This window comes from Notothenia coriiceps, unplaced genomic scaffold (genome assembly GCF_000735185.1).
Source record: "Notothenia coriiceps isolate Sejong01 unplaced genomic scaffold, NC01 NC01_scaffold00004100, whole genome shotgun sequence".
In the NCBI taxonomy this organism is placed as follows: Eukaryota; Metazoa; Chordata; class Actinopteri; order Perciformes; family Nototheniidae; genus Notothenia; species Notothenia coriiceps.
In genome coordinates, this window is record NW_011336801.1 from 239,247 (window position 1) to 257,312 (window position 18,066).

At 39.0% G+C, this 18,066-nt stretch overlaps 1 protein-coding gene across 1 annotated transcript; it reads left to right on the forward strand.

The window, feature by feature from the left end:
- Positions 1 to 1,391: 1,391 nt before the first annotated feature.
- Positions 1,392 to 15,894, forward strand: LOC104942008 (uncharacterized). The gene is made up of 7 exons (XM_010767193.1): positions 1,392 to 1,596; positions 1,996 to 2,120; positions 2,608 to 2,708; positions 3,296 to 3,444; positions 4,172 to 4,400; positions 5,011 to 5,231; positions 15,026 to 15,894. Exons 2-7 carry the CDS (start codon positions 2,008 to 2,010, stop codon positions 15,191 to 15,193), a joined length of 981 nt encoding a protein of 326 aa, XP_010765495.1. The 5' UTR covers positions 1,392 to 1,596; positions 1,996 to 2,007; the 3' UTR covers positions 15,194 to 15,894.
- Positions 15,895 to 18,066: the final 2,172 nt, after the last annotated feature.

Here is an 18,066-nt window from a genome sequence, read left to right on the forward strand (position 1 = left end):
AATGTATTTTGAGGCGCTGATTGTAGAAAATATTAAACTGCACAAAGAAGCTTTTGTTCTCGAATTCCTGCGGCAGTTCAGCCAGTATTGACTCTGCTTTAATTTAATATCTATTTATTTCACTCCATTGTAAGGATTTTATTGAGGTTGCGCCTGCTTTATCGCTCCGATCTCCCCCCAGAAGTGAAGGTCAGGAGAGGCAGACTACCTCTGTTTATTGGCTTCCATTGAGCCCATATGAGCTGATTTGGCTATCTGCTCTTGATATTAAGCTCTTTCATGGTATGTTGTGCTATCAGGATATTGTTTATCACCACATTGAGATATTCCGTGTGTATTTTCTTGTGAATTAAATATTCTTCATCACTTTTTTAATATCCTCTATGTATTTCAAACAGGATGTGAGGATCCTGCTTTATGTGGAAGCAAATACTAAGCTCAGAGGAAAAACACCATGCAGTTCATTTCACAAGTGTTCTTATATATGCTTAGAAATATAAAGTCTTATTAGTCAACTACTTTTCTCTATTGTATTAAGTCTGCCCTTTGTACTGTCAAGGCAGTGAATAATATTTGTATTCATTAATTTCACTATCATTTAACACAGCTTTATCATACAATTAATCATATAGATTAGAATAAATTGGAGTATGATTATGATATGTCATGTAATCCAACAATACCAAAACAGTGAAGCAACTATATTGCTCTATATTTTTTCCTTATTTCTCTGTTACGGCCAAACATTAACATTATGACTTATTTTCCTCTTACCTCAAATCCTAGTTGTGATCATATATGTAGCGTAGCTTGCACTGAACTACAACTCCTGCATTGTGTGACATAATGATAAAACCTCATAATGTTGTTTATTCAATTTCTCTTAAAGCTGTAGTAGTTTAGGTACTTTGGAGACTATAGGCTTTTCAATGTAAATAATAAGGAATCAAATCTTGACTCTCCATAAATCATGATAAAAAAGACACCAATAACAAAACAGGCAAACTGGCAAGAGGAACCTGTTTTGACATACAGCAGAACATAATTTCGTAATGTGCAGCCAACTATATATTTTCACCTATTTTTGGTGATTACGTAATCTTGATTGCATGTGATCCATTACTACCAAGCCAACCATGAGTATTCATCTGCAAATACTTCTTGTTTACATGCATATCACATGTAGCTTATTTGTGGATTATGTATCCACTGTGGTGTTGTTGTACTGTATTTCTTTCCATAACATCTTGTCAAATAGATTCTCAGTCCAAAGCATCAGCTGGACATCACATGGAAATAACAGGAATTGTTCCCTAAATGCATCCAAAAACACTGCTGGGACGAGTGACGTGTCCAGACGTCATGTCGTAACATGATGCTGCAGGTGGTGCACGTGGTATGTTGTTTACGTCTTCCAGGAACGCTGGAAGTGCAGCTGGAGAGAAAGGGGGGGCGGTGGAATTGTGAAACAGCTTTCCTTCATAGAGTTACATTGCTCATCATTGAGAAAAAGACCAGTAGAAGTACGTTAACGTCGTGTAAAATGTCGAGCTGAACTGCCTCATCTTTGCTCTTGAACGGCGCGAGACTTCCTCAGTATGTATTGTTTGTGTTTCAGAGCTCGTGCCAGGCATGTCTTTTGTTCTTTGTTCTCTCCACAGTGTCCTCAACTTCAAATTACAGCGTTCATATGTTGTCAACAAAGATGTAACAAGTAGCAATGTAGCAGTTAGCATGCTTTCAGGAGGCTGTTAAAGCATAACATAACAACAATGCTGATGGTGTTTATAGTTAAACTCCTTGTATGTTAATAGAACACCATGTTCTAAACACTGTTGACATTCAAGTCCTGCAGTAGGTAACTAATGGAATCCAAACATTTACAGCTATTTATTTCCTTCAGTGTGTATGTTCTTTCTCTGGATAGGCCTATTTTCTCTCTTAGTCAAACTGCTTAGTCAGTTAAATGTCATAATATATATTTAATTTTTTCAGATAAAGAATATAATGTCTCAGCTTGGAAGCCTGTTTACCCATATCATCTCCAAATCTCCTGAAAGTGTCCAGGACCAGAGCCCACACCGGACACCTAAACTACCTGACTTTATTCAACATGTCAGGTAAGTCCTTTGGACATTATAACTGCATTAGTAAATACATATTTGTATATGAAGAATGTATCATTTGAAAGGGATGTTTGAAGTTTTGATGAAACCACAGGGAGTTCCATTTACCTCTTCAGTGTTTTACCATATTGTTTTTTATTTTACAGCTGCCACCTTGCTTTTCTATTCTCATTAAACCTGATAATCCTGCTGTCGTACACTACCTGACCAGTATTTAACAGCCGACAGACACAGTTTAGCTGGTGAACATAGTTGAGAATTGAGTAGCTAAAGAGCCAGATATTGCAATCAAAATGTTTTATGTCTGTTGGAAATGCCAACAGTTTTGTAACACAAAAAATGTCATAAAATGTACATTTTATGATGATAGCTTGTTCCACTGCCCCTTAGTGGCCAATATAAAAAAATGATATGAAGCTTTAAAAAGTGTTACAGAAAATAACCCAATAACTTATTTCCTTTTTCTATGTATTCACTGTAGAAAACTCACTGGAATAAGAAAGGAAGATGTTTACTGCAATCTGCGTATCCCTGACAAGCTGCAGTCTGCCAAAGATGACATAAACATTGTTATCCTCACAGGTTGGTATCTAGAATAAAAAATGGCATTACATGATACATCTGTGCAACAAATCTATAATACTGATATTGTGGTATAGGAATCAAAATGAATGTTGTGAAGTGCAGTGAAGCGTTTTTTCACAGCAAACATTATATCAAAGTAAAAAAAAAAGCTACTTGTACCATTATTGATGGCTCTGCTATATTCAATGCCCCTGTAAGCCATGACAGTGTACCAACAAGCGACTTACAATGCTTGAACTAAAGTAGCTAAATGGAATTCAGACGTCCTTAATTGTATTATTTTCTTTTCACAGATTAGTTGGAAAGTTTGACAAATGTGATCGCAACATTATCTATTTCCGAGGTTAAGCTGTAAAAGGTCACTTTATTTAAGACGGTTCATATTGTTCTGTGCTAACTCCACTCTAGCCATTCATACATCTAGCAATATCACAATACATATCACTGTGGTTATATAAGATGATATGTGATGTAAGATTTAATCAATTTTGCCTTGAGGCCTTAAGAAAAGTATTAGCTACATTATCTGGTTTTATACTATTACGCTGAGTCTTTAAATCTTCGCTTGTCTTCTTTTCATTAAGGCCAGGGGATCTTCTGCATAGATGTGAAACCCTGGAGAGGCACAGTGTCCGCTCACAACCAGAACTGGCATTTGCAAGTGAAGGAAGAGGACCAAAACATAACCAATACCTGCATTGAGCAGATTGAGGATCCCCTCAAAGCTATCAAGGTAAAACAAAATTCAGCTGTAACGTTGAAATGCCATCGTGAAAACCTAAATGTCAAACTGTCTGGCACACTTGTGTCCAAGGTCCAACCAATTGTCCGGGACATTGTTTTCATCCGAACTCCAGCCTGGTGAAGAGATTCTGAGTCACCACAACAATTTATATGGAAATTTCAAACACTACAGCGAGGCTTCCTAAACTTCCCAAGTGGTTGCTCTTCATTTGAAAGGCTATAATTATGCTGAAAGGGGGGTGGATGTGGGGGGGTGAAAGCAGGCAGGTGCCTAAACACAGCTGTCACCTTATGTGCTTGGGTCTGTTAGGAGTCATTCATTTCCATCTCTATAGATGCTCAATTTAGACTGGGAGCTTGACAGAAGAGTCTGATGGCAAACACACACTGCATTATTTAAAGAGTTCTGCTTGAATTGGACATATTAACTTCAATAATCAACACAAAGCAGATACAGCTCCAACGTATGTGCTAATTAAAAGTTGTATAATTTAGTGGGTCTCTTTAGACACTTAGGATTAGACATCTGCATTTGTGTGTCTCTAGGTAATTATATATTTGTTAAGCACAGAGGCAACCTGTATAAACAATATGGCAAATGTGTCTTTTCTGGGTGAATATAGTCCTGGAGTTATATAATTAGCCAATTAAACTATCAGCAGAACATTTATGAATAACAGCTGCATAACTTGCATTCCTAAACTCTTCCTCTGTAGACCAAGACGGCTAACTTCTGTGGCCATTTGAAGCGAAGTGGAGTGTCAGTGCACCAAAGCCTCTTCTTCCCCAGGGTTATCTTCCTCTCCCCAGACTGCGAGCTGGACGAGGAGCTGAGGAAGAAGAGGGAGCTGGTCCTCCAAAGCCAAATAGACAACTTCCTCAGATCTTTCAGGGCGGGCTACATGGCCTGGATGTCCGACTCTCTGACTCCATCCTGGCTCTCTGGTGAGTGGTTTGCTAAAAGATAAACATGAATACTTAAAGGGATTTAATATATGTTCTAATACTGAAGTAATCTGCTAGTGGATGCTTGTTTTTAAATCAGATGGTTTTAAACTTAGACAGAATGAAAAGGACTGCTGTGTAGGTATAAAGAAAAGTTGTTGAATTTGCATGTTTTCAATACTAATCCACTTTGTATAAGCATATTTTTTATTGTAGAGCAGTGGCCCACCTAATCTTGTCTCGAAAATAAAACGATATATAGTCTTTGAAACAAGGTGCTGACCATTAATCTAATTGTTCCCTGGTTTACATTTTCAGGTAGCATTTGTTGCATGTCATCCCATTCATCTCTAATCATTTCATATCATTTATTTTCTCTTGACCCTTTGAGAAAAGACAACAAAATTCCCCCAAAATACGAAAATGATCTTGCCGACATAAAACATTTGTTTCATTGATAAAAAACACTTTGAGTACTCAATAACCCGACTTTGTGATATTGGATTTTTTTTAACATTATAATGAATTTCACCACAGAATAGGATTACATAATCCCGTTTCTGACAGGAATGCTAGGTCAACTTCTGTTATGTTGTGTGTTGTCCTGCAGGTCATCTGTCGTACAGGCAGATGGAGTCGGTGCGGGAGGTCCTGAGGAGGGTGGGGACGTGGGATCTGTTGCGCCTGCACTGTGGCGAGCAGCTGAAAGGAGACTTCCAGGGCTGCCAGTACATCGCTCTCAACCGGCAGGAGACAGACACGCTGGAGTTTTCCAGACTCAAGACCCTGTCGGCTGATTCGCTGTGGGCCCTGCTGGGACACGCTCCACAGGTCAGTCCACTCTGAAGGGCTATCAGGACCAGAAGGGCCGTCTGTAAATGAGAGATTAGTGCTGCATTTACGGCTTTAAGTAATAATATGAACCAAAGGTCCAGCAGGTGGCAGTATTACTTTATGACTGTCTCAGCTTTCAGGAATCCCCCTCTTGTTGAGACCTATGGTTGAGACTGGAGAATCACAGGGTTGAGTATTGCAAAAGATTGCAGAACATTACAGTCATTCAAATGTTATGGGGAAAAAAAAATTAAAGCTATTTTCAAGATATTACTGTGTATATAAATAAAATGAAATGATCACAATACAATTTAGGTCATGAGACATTTCATAGAATCTACGGTATTACAGTATCAAATTATGTTATGAATGTTAAGACCAAATAATTGTAGGTTATATTTATTAAGAAGTCAAGCAATTAGACTGATTTTATTTTCATAATAAAAAGCAGGATGTGCCTTTTTTTAATGTTTTAAAAACATGTTTTGCTCTAGTGCTTAAGCTCTGTCAGTTAATTTGAAATTAACGCTCCGGTGTTAATTACTACCCTAACTCTTCAGTTTGTTATTGAGAGAAGTCACTCTCTCTGCCTGCGAGGTCCTCATTAGCTCATTGATTGAATCAAGTCATTGAATGTGAATAAGCATCATTTGAGCTCTCCATATTATCAGGTCGGTTGATAATTATTGTTTATGTTTTTGTGAGGTAATGATTCGGCTAATTAGTTGCACGGTGTCTCATCTGGTAGCATAAAAGGAAATCTTAACTGACTACAGTATGTCACAGTGGTTGAATCACAGTGCTTATAATATTCACACAAAATTATAACTGCTTTTGGTGATATTTTAAATCCTTCACAAACATTATTTTTTGTTGCTGGTGCAACAGTGAATCAGTACTGCTTGTTAGGGAAATGAGTTGTTGAATGAAGTAATTGTTAGACAGTCAAAGGTCAGAGCTCTTGGGTCCAGTGGGTACGACCCCCGGTCAGCATCCATTACAGATTGCGTACCCACCCATCAGGACCCCAACAGTCTGGGCTTTCCTTACAGACTCCACTCAGGCTTTAGTTTACCCCCACCCCCCCACCCCAAATATCCAGACTGTATGTACTCTCCCCTCCTGCCTCCAGCTGCTGTGTATTTGATACATGACCCAGCGATCATTAGACAGTCTCCAGCGGGCCCTTTTGTAGCCCAAGGGGACACACACGGCGACAACAAAATATATTATTTTCAAAGAAGTATTTGTAAATGGAGTGTGAGGCAAAACCCCCTCCCCATATTTTACTAAGAAATGTGACTTGGATATGGTAAATAAGGTCTCTGTTTAGCATGCTTAATATGTGGTAATACATTAGACAGGGGGTAATACTTTATGTGTTTCCCATTATCCATTGACTCCAAGCATTTAGGTGTAATAACCGCCAAAAAACATGGACTTTGCCATTGCATTTGTACTAAAAAATTAAGGAAAATATGTACTCCTTTGATCTTGAATGTCACCCACTCCATCTTAAGAAAAAAAAAAGGTCTTAGCTCGTGTGTAGCAGCTGCGAGGGGAAGCTTGGGGGGGAGGCAAAGAAACCCGATAGCTCCCCCAGGCGTATTTTCAGTGCCCCGAAATAATGCATGCTTTTGATTTGTTACTTGTAAACACACCGGATAGCAGATCTGCGATATGACCCACAGTTTCACTCAGGCGTCTGTTTGGTTGAAAGAGGGTGGCAGCAGATGCATCCACAAAGCCACCGTGGAGGCACAAGGTGTGTTTTCTGTTCCTCGGTCAATTACTCTGCGGAGAATGGGATGTCTACATGTCCCCAAAGTGGAGAATGATTGAGTAGAGTGGCTGTAATTTATTAATTATGGTCTATATTCTTAGTCCGCGGTTCTGGCTTCATTCAATTTGTATGGATTGAGGAGTAATTACATTTGGTTTGTGTGTGTGTGTGTGTCTGAGTGTGTTAGGGAGAGAGAGAAAGAGCTAAAGATCTTTATGTCATAATTTAAAGTGCGGGTTACTAACGTTGTTCATCTTCATGTCGTCTCCCATTCTGAAATTTGAATGTTTCATGAGGTCTCTTTCTACCAGTTTATATAATCCACTTTATTCAGGAGTAGAAGTAGAGACACTGTGTTTTTAAAAAAAAGTCTCGTCGCTCACGTTGAGCCTATAGAGTGTCTACTAATTGCATAGCTGTGAGACAACAATTGAGTTCCTACGAGCGTAACATGACTACTCCACCCTGTGGATGCACCCCCAACATCCCGGCTAACAAATAACAAGACCCCGGTTACCGTAGCTACTGCTTGTCTCTCTCACTGGCTGCAGATTCCACACGGAGGTATAGCTTGTTAATTTAACTCTGCTTTAACTTTAACATTCCTCTCTGTTGGGCCATCTCCCAGGCTGCACGCGTACAACGCCTGTAATGGACAGTGATGTGCGCTCGGTGCTTAGCACAGAGAAGGGAGACAGGGGAGACATCAACCTGCGCTCGGTGCTTAGCACAGAGAAGGCAGAGAGGGGAGACATCAACCGCTTTGTGGTGATAATGAATGGAGGCACACAAAAGGCCAGGAGCTGGCCATTTACAAAGCCTGCGCATTCTGCTGTCTAAATGGATGATATTGGTAGACACTGCAGCTTTTCAGTTTTTTTATGTAGAGAAAAAACGTATTTTGGCATTGAAATAAAAATATATGCAGTAGCCCTTACTATTGATTATAATGAATTTATACTAGTTATTCACATATTTGGCTTTTGTATGCGCCTTCATGTAATTTCCTAAGCAAACAAACCGATATAAACATGGCTGAAAGCTGTGTTCTTGAAAGGATGCTTTTTGGCCACAGAAACAACAGTCATTTTAGTTTAACAGACGTGAACCAAGAAAAAGATACTTAAAGTTGTTTCACCACATTTGATAGTTTAAGATTAACGATTACCCAATTGAAACTTGATGGAAGGATGATTTATGTACCAAAGATGAGATTCTGGAGAACATCCCAGAAAGAAATAACTATTAGTTTCAACAAAAAAAAAAATTGTGTGGAAATCACCAGGATGTTCAGATTTCTGTAATTGCTGTCGCTCTCGAAAAGAAAACTGGAATTGGAAATAATTTTCAGCAGAGTGTGTGTAGGAAGCTACAGAGGAAAGCTAACCATGCAATTACACATGAGAAGGGTGCTGCAGAATCACAAGTGTCGGTAATGAACTAGTGAAGACACCCGCACTTACACAGTGGAAGGCAATGATATAAGCTGCCTTGTAATAGCGTGTGATTAAACTTGGTAACATTTATTTTTTCACTCGAGCACTATGCCACAGTGAAGAGTCCTGTGGAGAGATTGTGCATCTGTCAATTTGAAGATGACTCAATGCATTTCCTCCAAATTCATAACCCAGCATGTAAAACCAGTCATTTTTAAAGGGCTCTTCATGTGCTCTTTTGTTAATTTAGTTAAACATCAACCAGTAGAGTTCATGTTTTACACATTCCTACTTAACACAGGTGGAGATAGAGTTTCAGTAAATTTGAATACATGTTTAAAATAAAACTCCATACCATTAATATTCATTACAAAATAATTCCTTTGAATGTGGAATGAGCTACAGTTGTGCAAGACACACAGTAGGTAATACTTTATGTAATACCCACAAATGTTGTATGATTATACGGTTACATTGTATACGACATGCATTATAATTTACTATGCAAAAAAACAAAAGAAAGACCGTACTCATATCATATTTATGAATGTTTTTTTTTACAATAATTAACTGTTTATAAATATCTAAAATATCTCATCCTTTTTCAAGAAAAAATATATATTCTCTTACAGCACCATCAAACATGAAGATTAGATGCCTTTCTTTGTCATATACTGAATACCTTTGAGTTTTAAACAGTGATTTAGATGAAACAACCAGTATGAATATTTCTTTGTGCTTTTGGAAATTGAAATCAGCATGTTTCCCTATTTCCTGACATTTTATTGACACAATTATTAATATGCAAATGGTGTGCAGATTAAGCGGTGATTAAAATAACTGTTTCTTACAATAGTCTTCAGTGAAGTTCAATAGTCGATAATATTTAATTACTGACCTTTGCTATTGTACATTTAATAAGACCATATAGGCTTCATACCATATTTTAATGAGTCTCTGACATCATCCAATTAAGCATAAAATGCTAAATGTATTATCTAAGAGAAACTTTCCTTTGGTCACCGGCCAAGATGTTAATTTGAACTCGGGAAGCTCAGCTATTTGTTTGGGGGATTCAGGATATTACAGTGATCCCCACAGTATAGCTTGTAAGATATGATCAATAGAGATTCATGAATAATGAAGAGGCCGAGTGGAGCAGAGACACTTAATTACAGTTTCAAAAGCCATTCTCGTTAATTGAGGAGAATAAAGGTGGTGAAGTGGACTGAACGGCGACATTAGAATTTTTTATCTGTGGCTTTCTTTTTTATTACAAAAAAAGACCCAGCTAAAAACACCAGCTGGTAATTAGCAAGTTCGTACTGTTTATCCCAAATTGATGCACTTCTATGTTTGACATTTAATATCGCAGTTTGTTTTGTGTGCTTGCTCCATTTCCTGTGACCACCTGTGAGCAGACTATCGTTCTTTTAATGTGAAGGCTAATCTGCTGCATATCCAGACAGTGTGTGGCCGCTGTGTGCAGCAGATACAGTATTAAATTGACAGCCCTGCCATCTGTTACAGTTATGTGAAATTATGGATAAACTAGTTAACAGACACTTTGGCCCATTGTCTGTTGTTTTGATAATCACCCTTAATAACGGACGGCATCAATATGGTCTTTAAACCTGATTTGGGAGTTAATGGAGTCAGATGGGGGCAGTCAGTGTATGCTCTGGGGCTAATGCTGTTAGAGATGTTCGTAAAGAGCAAATTAAATCAGTCATAGATTGTGCCCTCTCAAGTCAGCCAGACAACCAGACCCATTGAGGAGAAAAAGGAGGGGATTCATATTTTAACCTCTCACAGAAAATGCACTTATGTGGATGGAAAATAAAGTCGGAGCTGGGTGAATGAGCTGGATGTAAATGGTTATTGCAGAGAGTCTTAATGGCTTCCTGTTAGCTGCGGCAAATGGGTTGGAAGCAGAGACGGGGCTGTTTACAACTCAACCAGCCACGTTCTGTGTTCATGGCTTTAGACAAATGTAGTTACTAACATGGACAGTTATTTCATGTCACCAGACCAAAGTTTAGGCATCTTAATGGATGGTCCACAGTAGGTCAGTCATTCTTCAAACACAGTAATTGAGCTGATAGCATTCTGGGATTCTTTTTTTCTGATATGCTAAATTAATAAATAGATTAGTCGGTCATACCAAAACAAATATTCTTGTCTTAAATCATTGTAAAATGTTGCTGTTTGACGATTCACTAAACAATTACTCAGTTAAATGAACCAATAATCTACAGATGTATTGATAGGCAAACCCTCTTCTTATTTCAGCAGTTTAGGATGCAATGATCCATTCTTTGCAATGATTTAAATCTTTTATAAATCGTATTGAAATTTAAAATTTAAAAATCTTCAATTGCTTTGCCAACTAGAATCTAACTTTAAAATTCCTGATTATCCAGTGTGTCCTCTCTCTGCAGGTTGTTAATGTATTCACCCAGTGGGCCAAACCGCACACCTAATTGCCTTGTTAAATCCATCCCAAAGGACAGCACACTACTATTGGTCTGATTCCATCACATTTGGCCCGTCGACAAACGTGTTTTGCCGCACCAGAGGTGTGTAACTCGCTGTTCCTCTCTACTGTGTCTGGTGAGACACGGTGTGGAACAAAGAGCCCGTCGCCTGAAGTCGGTGTGGCGTTACGCTCACTCAGAGTTCACCTGAAACACGGCACCCATGGCTCCAGGTAACGGCCCTCGCTGACTGATACCCCACTGGGATTTCTTTGACTTTATCAGGGGGAAGAATCTGAACTTTGTGAATGGCAATACACACAGGTGGTGACACGTCTCCACCCAATTACACAGATCTTCACATTATTCACGTTCGTCAGACCTGTCACGTCTTTGATCGCAAATAACCAGATTTATACTTAAACAGTAACATCTATGGTCCAAATGCAAAGTCCATGAGACAAGTTTAGTAGATTATAGAAAGGATGTCTGAGACCAAATATGAGAATCAGTGCCATAAGCATCCCTGCAGGTAGGAGCTAAGGAGATCACTATCAGCTGTTTGTGAGGAGATGTTAGAATGAGCTGTCGTCTTGAGTTGAGAGGGTAAAAGGTGAACAGCGCACCAAAGGCAGGATTTATGACTATTAGCAGACGGTAAATAAGAAGACAGAGTTTGTCCCGTTGAAATGTGAGTAGTGATGTCATTCACACGACCCCCCCGACACTGAAAGTGAGAGGCGGATCAGGGGTAGACACGTTAGGTGAGCTCTTAGCCCTTTGTGTGACACCTAACCTTAGCCCCAAGGGTCCTGTGCTCCCCATTAAGTGTTACACACACACACTCACACATTCTGCGCTTAACATTGTTTTGTTTCTTGTACAATTGTGTAACATTCACAGTGAAAAGTGAGTTGGTTTCTATTGATCTATTTGCGGTTAATATTTAGGATGCAAGTTGTTGTTTTAATGTCAGCAGCTACTTCACGCTTTGTTCTTCTGCTGTAATTGAGAAACAGTATCTTCTTTTCCCTCAGACACTTGCCTCAAGTGGCTGAGAGGTGACGTGCAGTGACAGTTCCTGTTCCTGACACACCTTCACCTGGCAGGCAGCTTGTCTAGACCACACAGAACTCCCCTCTTTGATTTCATGCCAAAGACGGTTGCATACTTCCTTTCTTTATTTGACAAAACACAGTCAATGTAGCAGTAAATCAAACCTGGTTTGATTTCAAATAATGCAGTATTTTCTCTGGAGCTTTTCTGCTTGGTAACAGTTGTGCATTCAAGCCTGTTTGTCTCTGAAGGTTTAATGTTAAGGGCTGTCCAAAACTAAATAAATTCTTAGTTGAAAAATACTCATAAAATGTTGTCGACTGATCGATACGTTTATTTAAACAACAAATCTGGAGAAACGTGCATCAAAAAATATAAAGAAATTACTAATTGATTTAAAAAAATCTTAGTCACCTAATACCTAATCAACCCTTTATTCAACTCTAAGTTTCATTGGATCATTCCCAATATTATTATTTTTTTGATTCCATACAATTGACCTGTTCCTGTTCTTATTGTGGACTGTTGTGAATATACGTGTTATTTTATTATATTCTACTATACTATTTTCACTATAATCTAAAAATAATGCAATTTCAACCAAATACGATTTAATTTGCTCATAACAACTAGAAGTAATCACCAAAGATTTGCCTTTTGTATGATGTTACAGAAAAACAATACATGCAAAGGGCTTTAAATAACATTTAGCAAAATATATCCTTAAAATCATAATTTTCTCAGAAAGGATTTAGGTATTCTCAAAAGACACCATTAAGGATAAAGGATTCCAAAGGAAGGTGCAGCCGTAATGGAAGTAAATGTTTTATGGAAGCTTTCCCACATGGCAGTATGTGTTTCAGAGTCTCTCCTGCTGCTCTACAATATTTTTTTTTTTTTGCACGTGTTTGAATATAATGATGATTATGTCTGCTCCACATAGAGGGCAACTTTGGTTCTGTCAAATTAGTTAATTACTACTACTTTGGGCTATGATTTGTTAGAATAATCCCTCTCTGATGTCTTTGTGTTGGCTTGTACGCCTCCCTGCCACCAGCTGTCATGAAGCTATTTTTTCATGCATCCCAAATTAATAGACACTCATTCTGAAGTGTCTGATGCTATTGTAATACAAGCCATGTGGCATTCGGCCAAGGCTGCAATATAAGACACAATTGTTCCTCCTGTTTTAATGCACAGTAATAAGTAAGTAAATGCTGGAAAGATGTGTGTCTGAAATCGCGGTGGCCTTTGTTGCAGATAATTAGGTTAGCAGCGAGAGTGTGCAGGTGTTGAGAGTGTGCTCGTGTTGTGTTTTCGACTTGCTCATATTCGTAGGCTGTCAGGGGTGTCGCACTTCCCATCAGCCCCAAATACACCAACCTCTTCACTATTAAAATGATCACTTTCAATAGCAGACAAAGGAAAGAGGGAACATATCTAGTGCAGGGTATTCTCCCCACCTCTAATGCTTATCTGCCTTTTGATGTCGGCGTAATAAAAGGCCTATTGGGCTTCCACAATGACCTGCAAAATGGACAAGGGCCGATACACTGGGCTCCGACTGTCGCTACCATTAACTAAAAGGCCCAGACATTATGGAGAGCCGGGGATGAAAGAACATGGAAAAAAATCATAATTGAAAAATTGCCTAATGCTAAAGTGAAAGAAAATGGAACTGTGAAAAGGCACTGTAATACTCTGTTATCCCCTGTAAATGCAGCCAAACAAGAGATGCGGCGAGGCATTCTTTTTGAAATGGATGTGGTTCAATTACCTGCATGTCTAAATCTAGTTAAGGCTTCCATTGTGAGGCTCAAACATAACAGGCAGTTTTGATGTAGTGTTAAAGCGTATTATGCCCTACAACCTACATAAAATCAAGAGAGCTATGACTCCATTCAAGATACAGAGGGGAATTAAAAGAGCTCACAGTGAGAAGAAGGTTCATTTAATATGTATTCTGTTACACGCTACCGTTTGCATTACTGTTCCAAAAGAGCTACTAGATGTTTTAGTTGTGAAAAATATTTCTGTATTTTTTTTTAATCCCATTTCTGTGGATGACTAATTGGTTCCTGGATCACCTTGCATTTATTTTCTTCGTATAAAAGAGGTGTGATGTGTTCTAGCTTTAGCCCGTGATACATTTGACCAGTAGTAGACCTTCTACACTATCAAACTAGAATGGACCCTAAAAAAGCACGGTGTATCTGATAGAAGATAATTGATTAAATACGTTAATAGACAAAAGATTAATCAGCAAAAGTCAAGTGTAGTAAAAAATGCTGGTTAAATATCTTTGGTCTTTTGATTGTCGGTAGGATGCAACAAGCCTTTTTTTGAAATTGTGACGGGAATTTTTCCGATAAAGAATAAACTAAACATGCTGTGAAAATAATGGACAAGTGAACCAGTAATGAGAACAATGTTAATTGCAGCCGTCAAACATACATTTGGTCATTTGCAGGACGATGTTAGTAAGAGTCTGTTTTAAATATGGTTGAAAATTGGATCCTTTTAGAGATGTCCAGTTATTTCTAGACCATTTTATGGACTACATTTCAATGAAAGTTACCTGCTACACATTATTTAAAAAAAAAAGTTGTTTGAATTGTTGAATTACCATACTGTCTTTTACTTGTCAACCAAAATAAAGCCAGTTTTGTTTTGGCAGCTTTGTCCTAATTAGCTGCAAAAATCTTTATATATACAGTCTATGGTGAAAATTCAAGTTTGACAGATTTTTTACCCTTTAAAAAAACCCAGTCCCTTCCAAGAGGGATCAGTAGGTTTATTCTGGTCCTTCAGTCTTCAAGGCCCAGACTAAGCAACAGCATGTCCATGAAGAGGTCAAATGTGAAGCTCATGAGTGTCTGCTTAGCTCTGGGCCAAGTCAGAGGTCTCAGTCAGGGTTATGACCCGAGCGTGAGCCCCTGATATCCCAGAGCAGCGTATTGTTTATTAGCCTCTTCTGTTCTGACTCTCACTTATAACCTTTATCATATTTATATTTCCTTTTCCTGTCTTTCTCTGCAGGTGACAGTTAAAATGTACAAGCGTGGACCTCAGGGCTGGCTGGGCAAATCCCTGATCGCCACCACCACCATCCCCCCCAACACCTGTGTGATCTTCAGGATCAGCGGGGAGGAAACAGATGCCAAAATCTCAGCAAACACCATTCACAGCATCACACTCAGCCACTGACCGTGTGTATTGGCAAAACAGAGGATAGCATCACTGCATAGCGCTGTGGGAAGAGGAAGCTCTCTTTAATATAAAAAAAAAAAAAAAAAACGTTGCTCAAACCTTCTCATATTTTTACGAGTGCCTTTTACTATACAGTGTTTGTACTTTGTGATATAATGTCTTAAAAACAATTTCTGAATGTCTTTCCATGATTTTGCGATTGTCAGTGGCAACGATATGTTAATGCAGATGGTTTCATATCATTACCCTGATTAACTTTCCCTTGTTTTGGATTTCTAGGGCTGGCCCACACTCTACACTAGCCATTCATTAATCATTACGCTAGCTGATTGTCACGTCAGTTCAGGATTGAAGTGTTTAATGTGTTAATTGTGGCGGCCACAAAGCGGTGGCCCCTGCCCCGATGAGGGCCGAGCATCCTACTGCCTCTGTGGGATTAATGGGCAGTGATTTACGGTCTGTTTAGACGGTGTAACTGTAAGGTGCTTTATTAATATGCTCCAGCGCACGGAAGAGATGATAACATATTCAAGAGCGCACAGGCGCGGCCACTAGCTACAATTCATAACTGAGTCACTTTCCATCAGTTACCAGGCTTGCACAGCTGCGCTAACAGCTAGCAATTGTATTTCATGTGCCTGGTAGTGGGCAAAATGAAGTTATTTCCATCAAGATACCAGTGCCTTTAGCTAATGCAATAGAAGCAGCTCTCTGAGTTGATGGTATCTCTTTGCATGGCATCTCTCTACCTGAAACATCATTACACTGTACTCAAGCTCCTCACTTTTTCAAACGTCTGTTTACCATTTTACCTGAGGGTAAGATTTGGAAAACAGCACTGTATTCTTTACATTTGTACTTGCACATTTGTAAGACTGCAGTTCTTTTTCAAATCTTCTTTAACATTGCTTGAATTCAAAAGGTTTTGGACAAATGTGTTGTCATTTTTAAGCTTACCTAGTAAAGAGTTTCCTCAGGAACGGTTTTGTACACAGAACTTATAACAATATGGGAAGAAAATGATTTAAAGAGATATGTAATCCTGAGTGCTAGGTGCATGCAGGTAAATATGAATGTGTTTGCTCTTTTTTTTACTTTAAGCACTTTCAGTATCAAGCCAACTCGATTGTAACCCAACCCTTCAGTTGATTGATTTAGGCATGGTTGTTTTTTAGCTGTTTGTGTTTATAATTTTCATGGTATTCTCAAATGTGTTTTTACATGTATTTGTACTATCTGGTGTCATAATAAAAATATGTAATGCTTTAATTCTTATTATTCAAAGCCACTTGTTGTCACTACTAGGCCACAAGCTTTCTTCAAAGCTCTGTGCACGTTGAAAGCATGCAGCGCGTCTCCAGCGCGGTGACGGCTGGATATTAGGACTGGATGACTGGCCATGGGGACAAAGCGAGCTCTGTCGGGCAGCGCGGTGGCGAGAGGGAGGGGAGGCTGAGCGGAAATGCACATGGCGATCAGACCAGAACATAGTGTGACAAGGTAACAAGGTAAACTGATCCCAGGCTGCAATTCCTCTGCAAACTGAATCAATGAGGGTTCTGTTAAAGAGGAAATCCTCCCGGATATCAAGTTTATGTGAATCTATAGCACAATGGATTTAGCAGTAAACATGTTTTCCTTCGCAGTAAACATGTGCGTCATGTAACCTACAGATAGCTTTTCTGTACATCTGTAGGATGAATCCAGGAAGTGATGAACTACAATTCCCTGCAGTAAGGCCAGCTGTCTAACTTTGACCTCTGGCCATTGGGCAAGGTCCCCAGGGTTGCCAGGTCAGGTGACTGCTTTGACCTTTCCTTTGTACAGGACATGGAACTGTAGAGCAGCGGACATGAAGGACCGACCCCTCTCGAATGACATGCGAAGAAACGAGTCACACTCTCATCCATTTAAGGTCCGAAACCTTGCACCACAGTGCTGTATACATACAGGTCAGTACTCAAGGACAAAAAAAGTTTGACCGAACCCCCATCTTCTGTTTTCTGCTTCAGTTTGACTACCTCTAAGGTTCTGATCAGACGGGGGTCAATACAGTCTTTTTAACTCTGTTTTCCGAGATGCAGGCCTGTTTCCTCTGTGAAGGGCTCTAGAGATGAGATTGTGTTGTACTGAGAGTCTAACCCCACGGGAAAAGCTGTGTTTACTGTAAGTGGGAAAACGTTTTGTGGTGACACAGATTGTGCCCTTACACAAACACAATGTGAACAGCAACTGTCTGCATTAATATTCAGCAGTTAACAATCACTCTGAAGCTATCACGGCTGCTATCTTGACTTTACATTTTTCAGATAAAAAATCTTTGTATTGAGTTTTGAACATGCATAATCAGTGTTTGTCATTTAGAAATGGAAAGCAAAATGTATGCATACAATTGAGACAGTGGTTTGTACTGATTGAAATGACAAGAAACACAAACAAACAATAACGACTAAAATAATCCCCTACATTCACTGCCTGTGAGCCTTGTACACACGATTATTTAGCAGGAACATTGTTAAATGAATATACTGTATATGCATGTAATACATATGCATATACATACATGCAAGAAATACATATACTCATACACATCTGTATACATACACACATACAAACATATGCTGCAGATAAGCTATACCAATAACAGATCGTTTTACAGAGTGGAATGCATTTAAAAAAGGTTCCCAGGCTTCCTGGCATGTCCTGTTTGAGTATGACTTTACATTTTTGACACCATTATTGAAGCTTAAAGTGTCAGTTCACCCAAATTAAAGTAGGAATGTGCTACAGCGTTGGTTTGTACCTGCTCACGATAAAATTGTTAAGATGCTGATGGTAGTCAGGTATAATGCCTACTGTTCTCGCGGTTT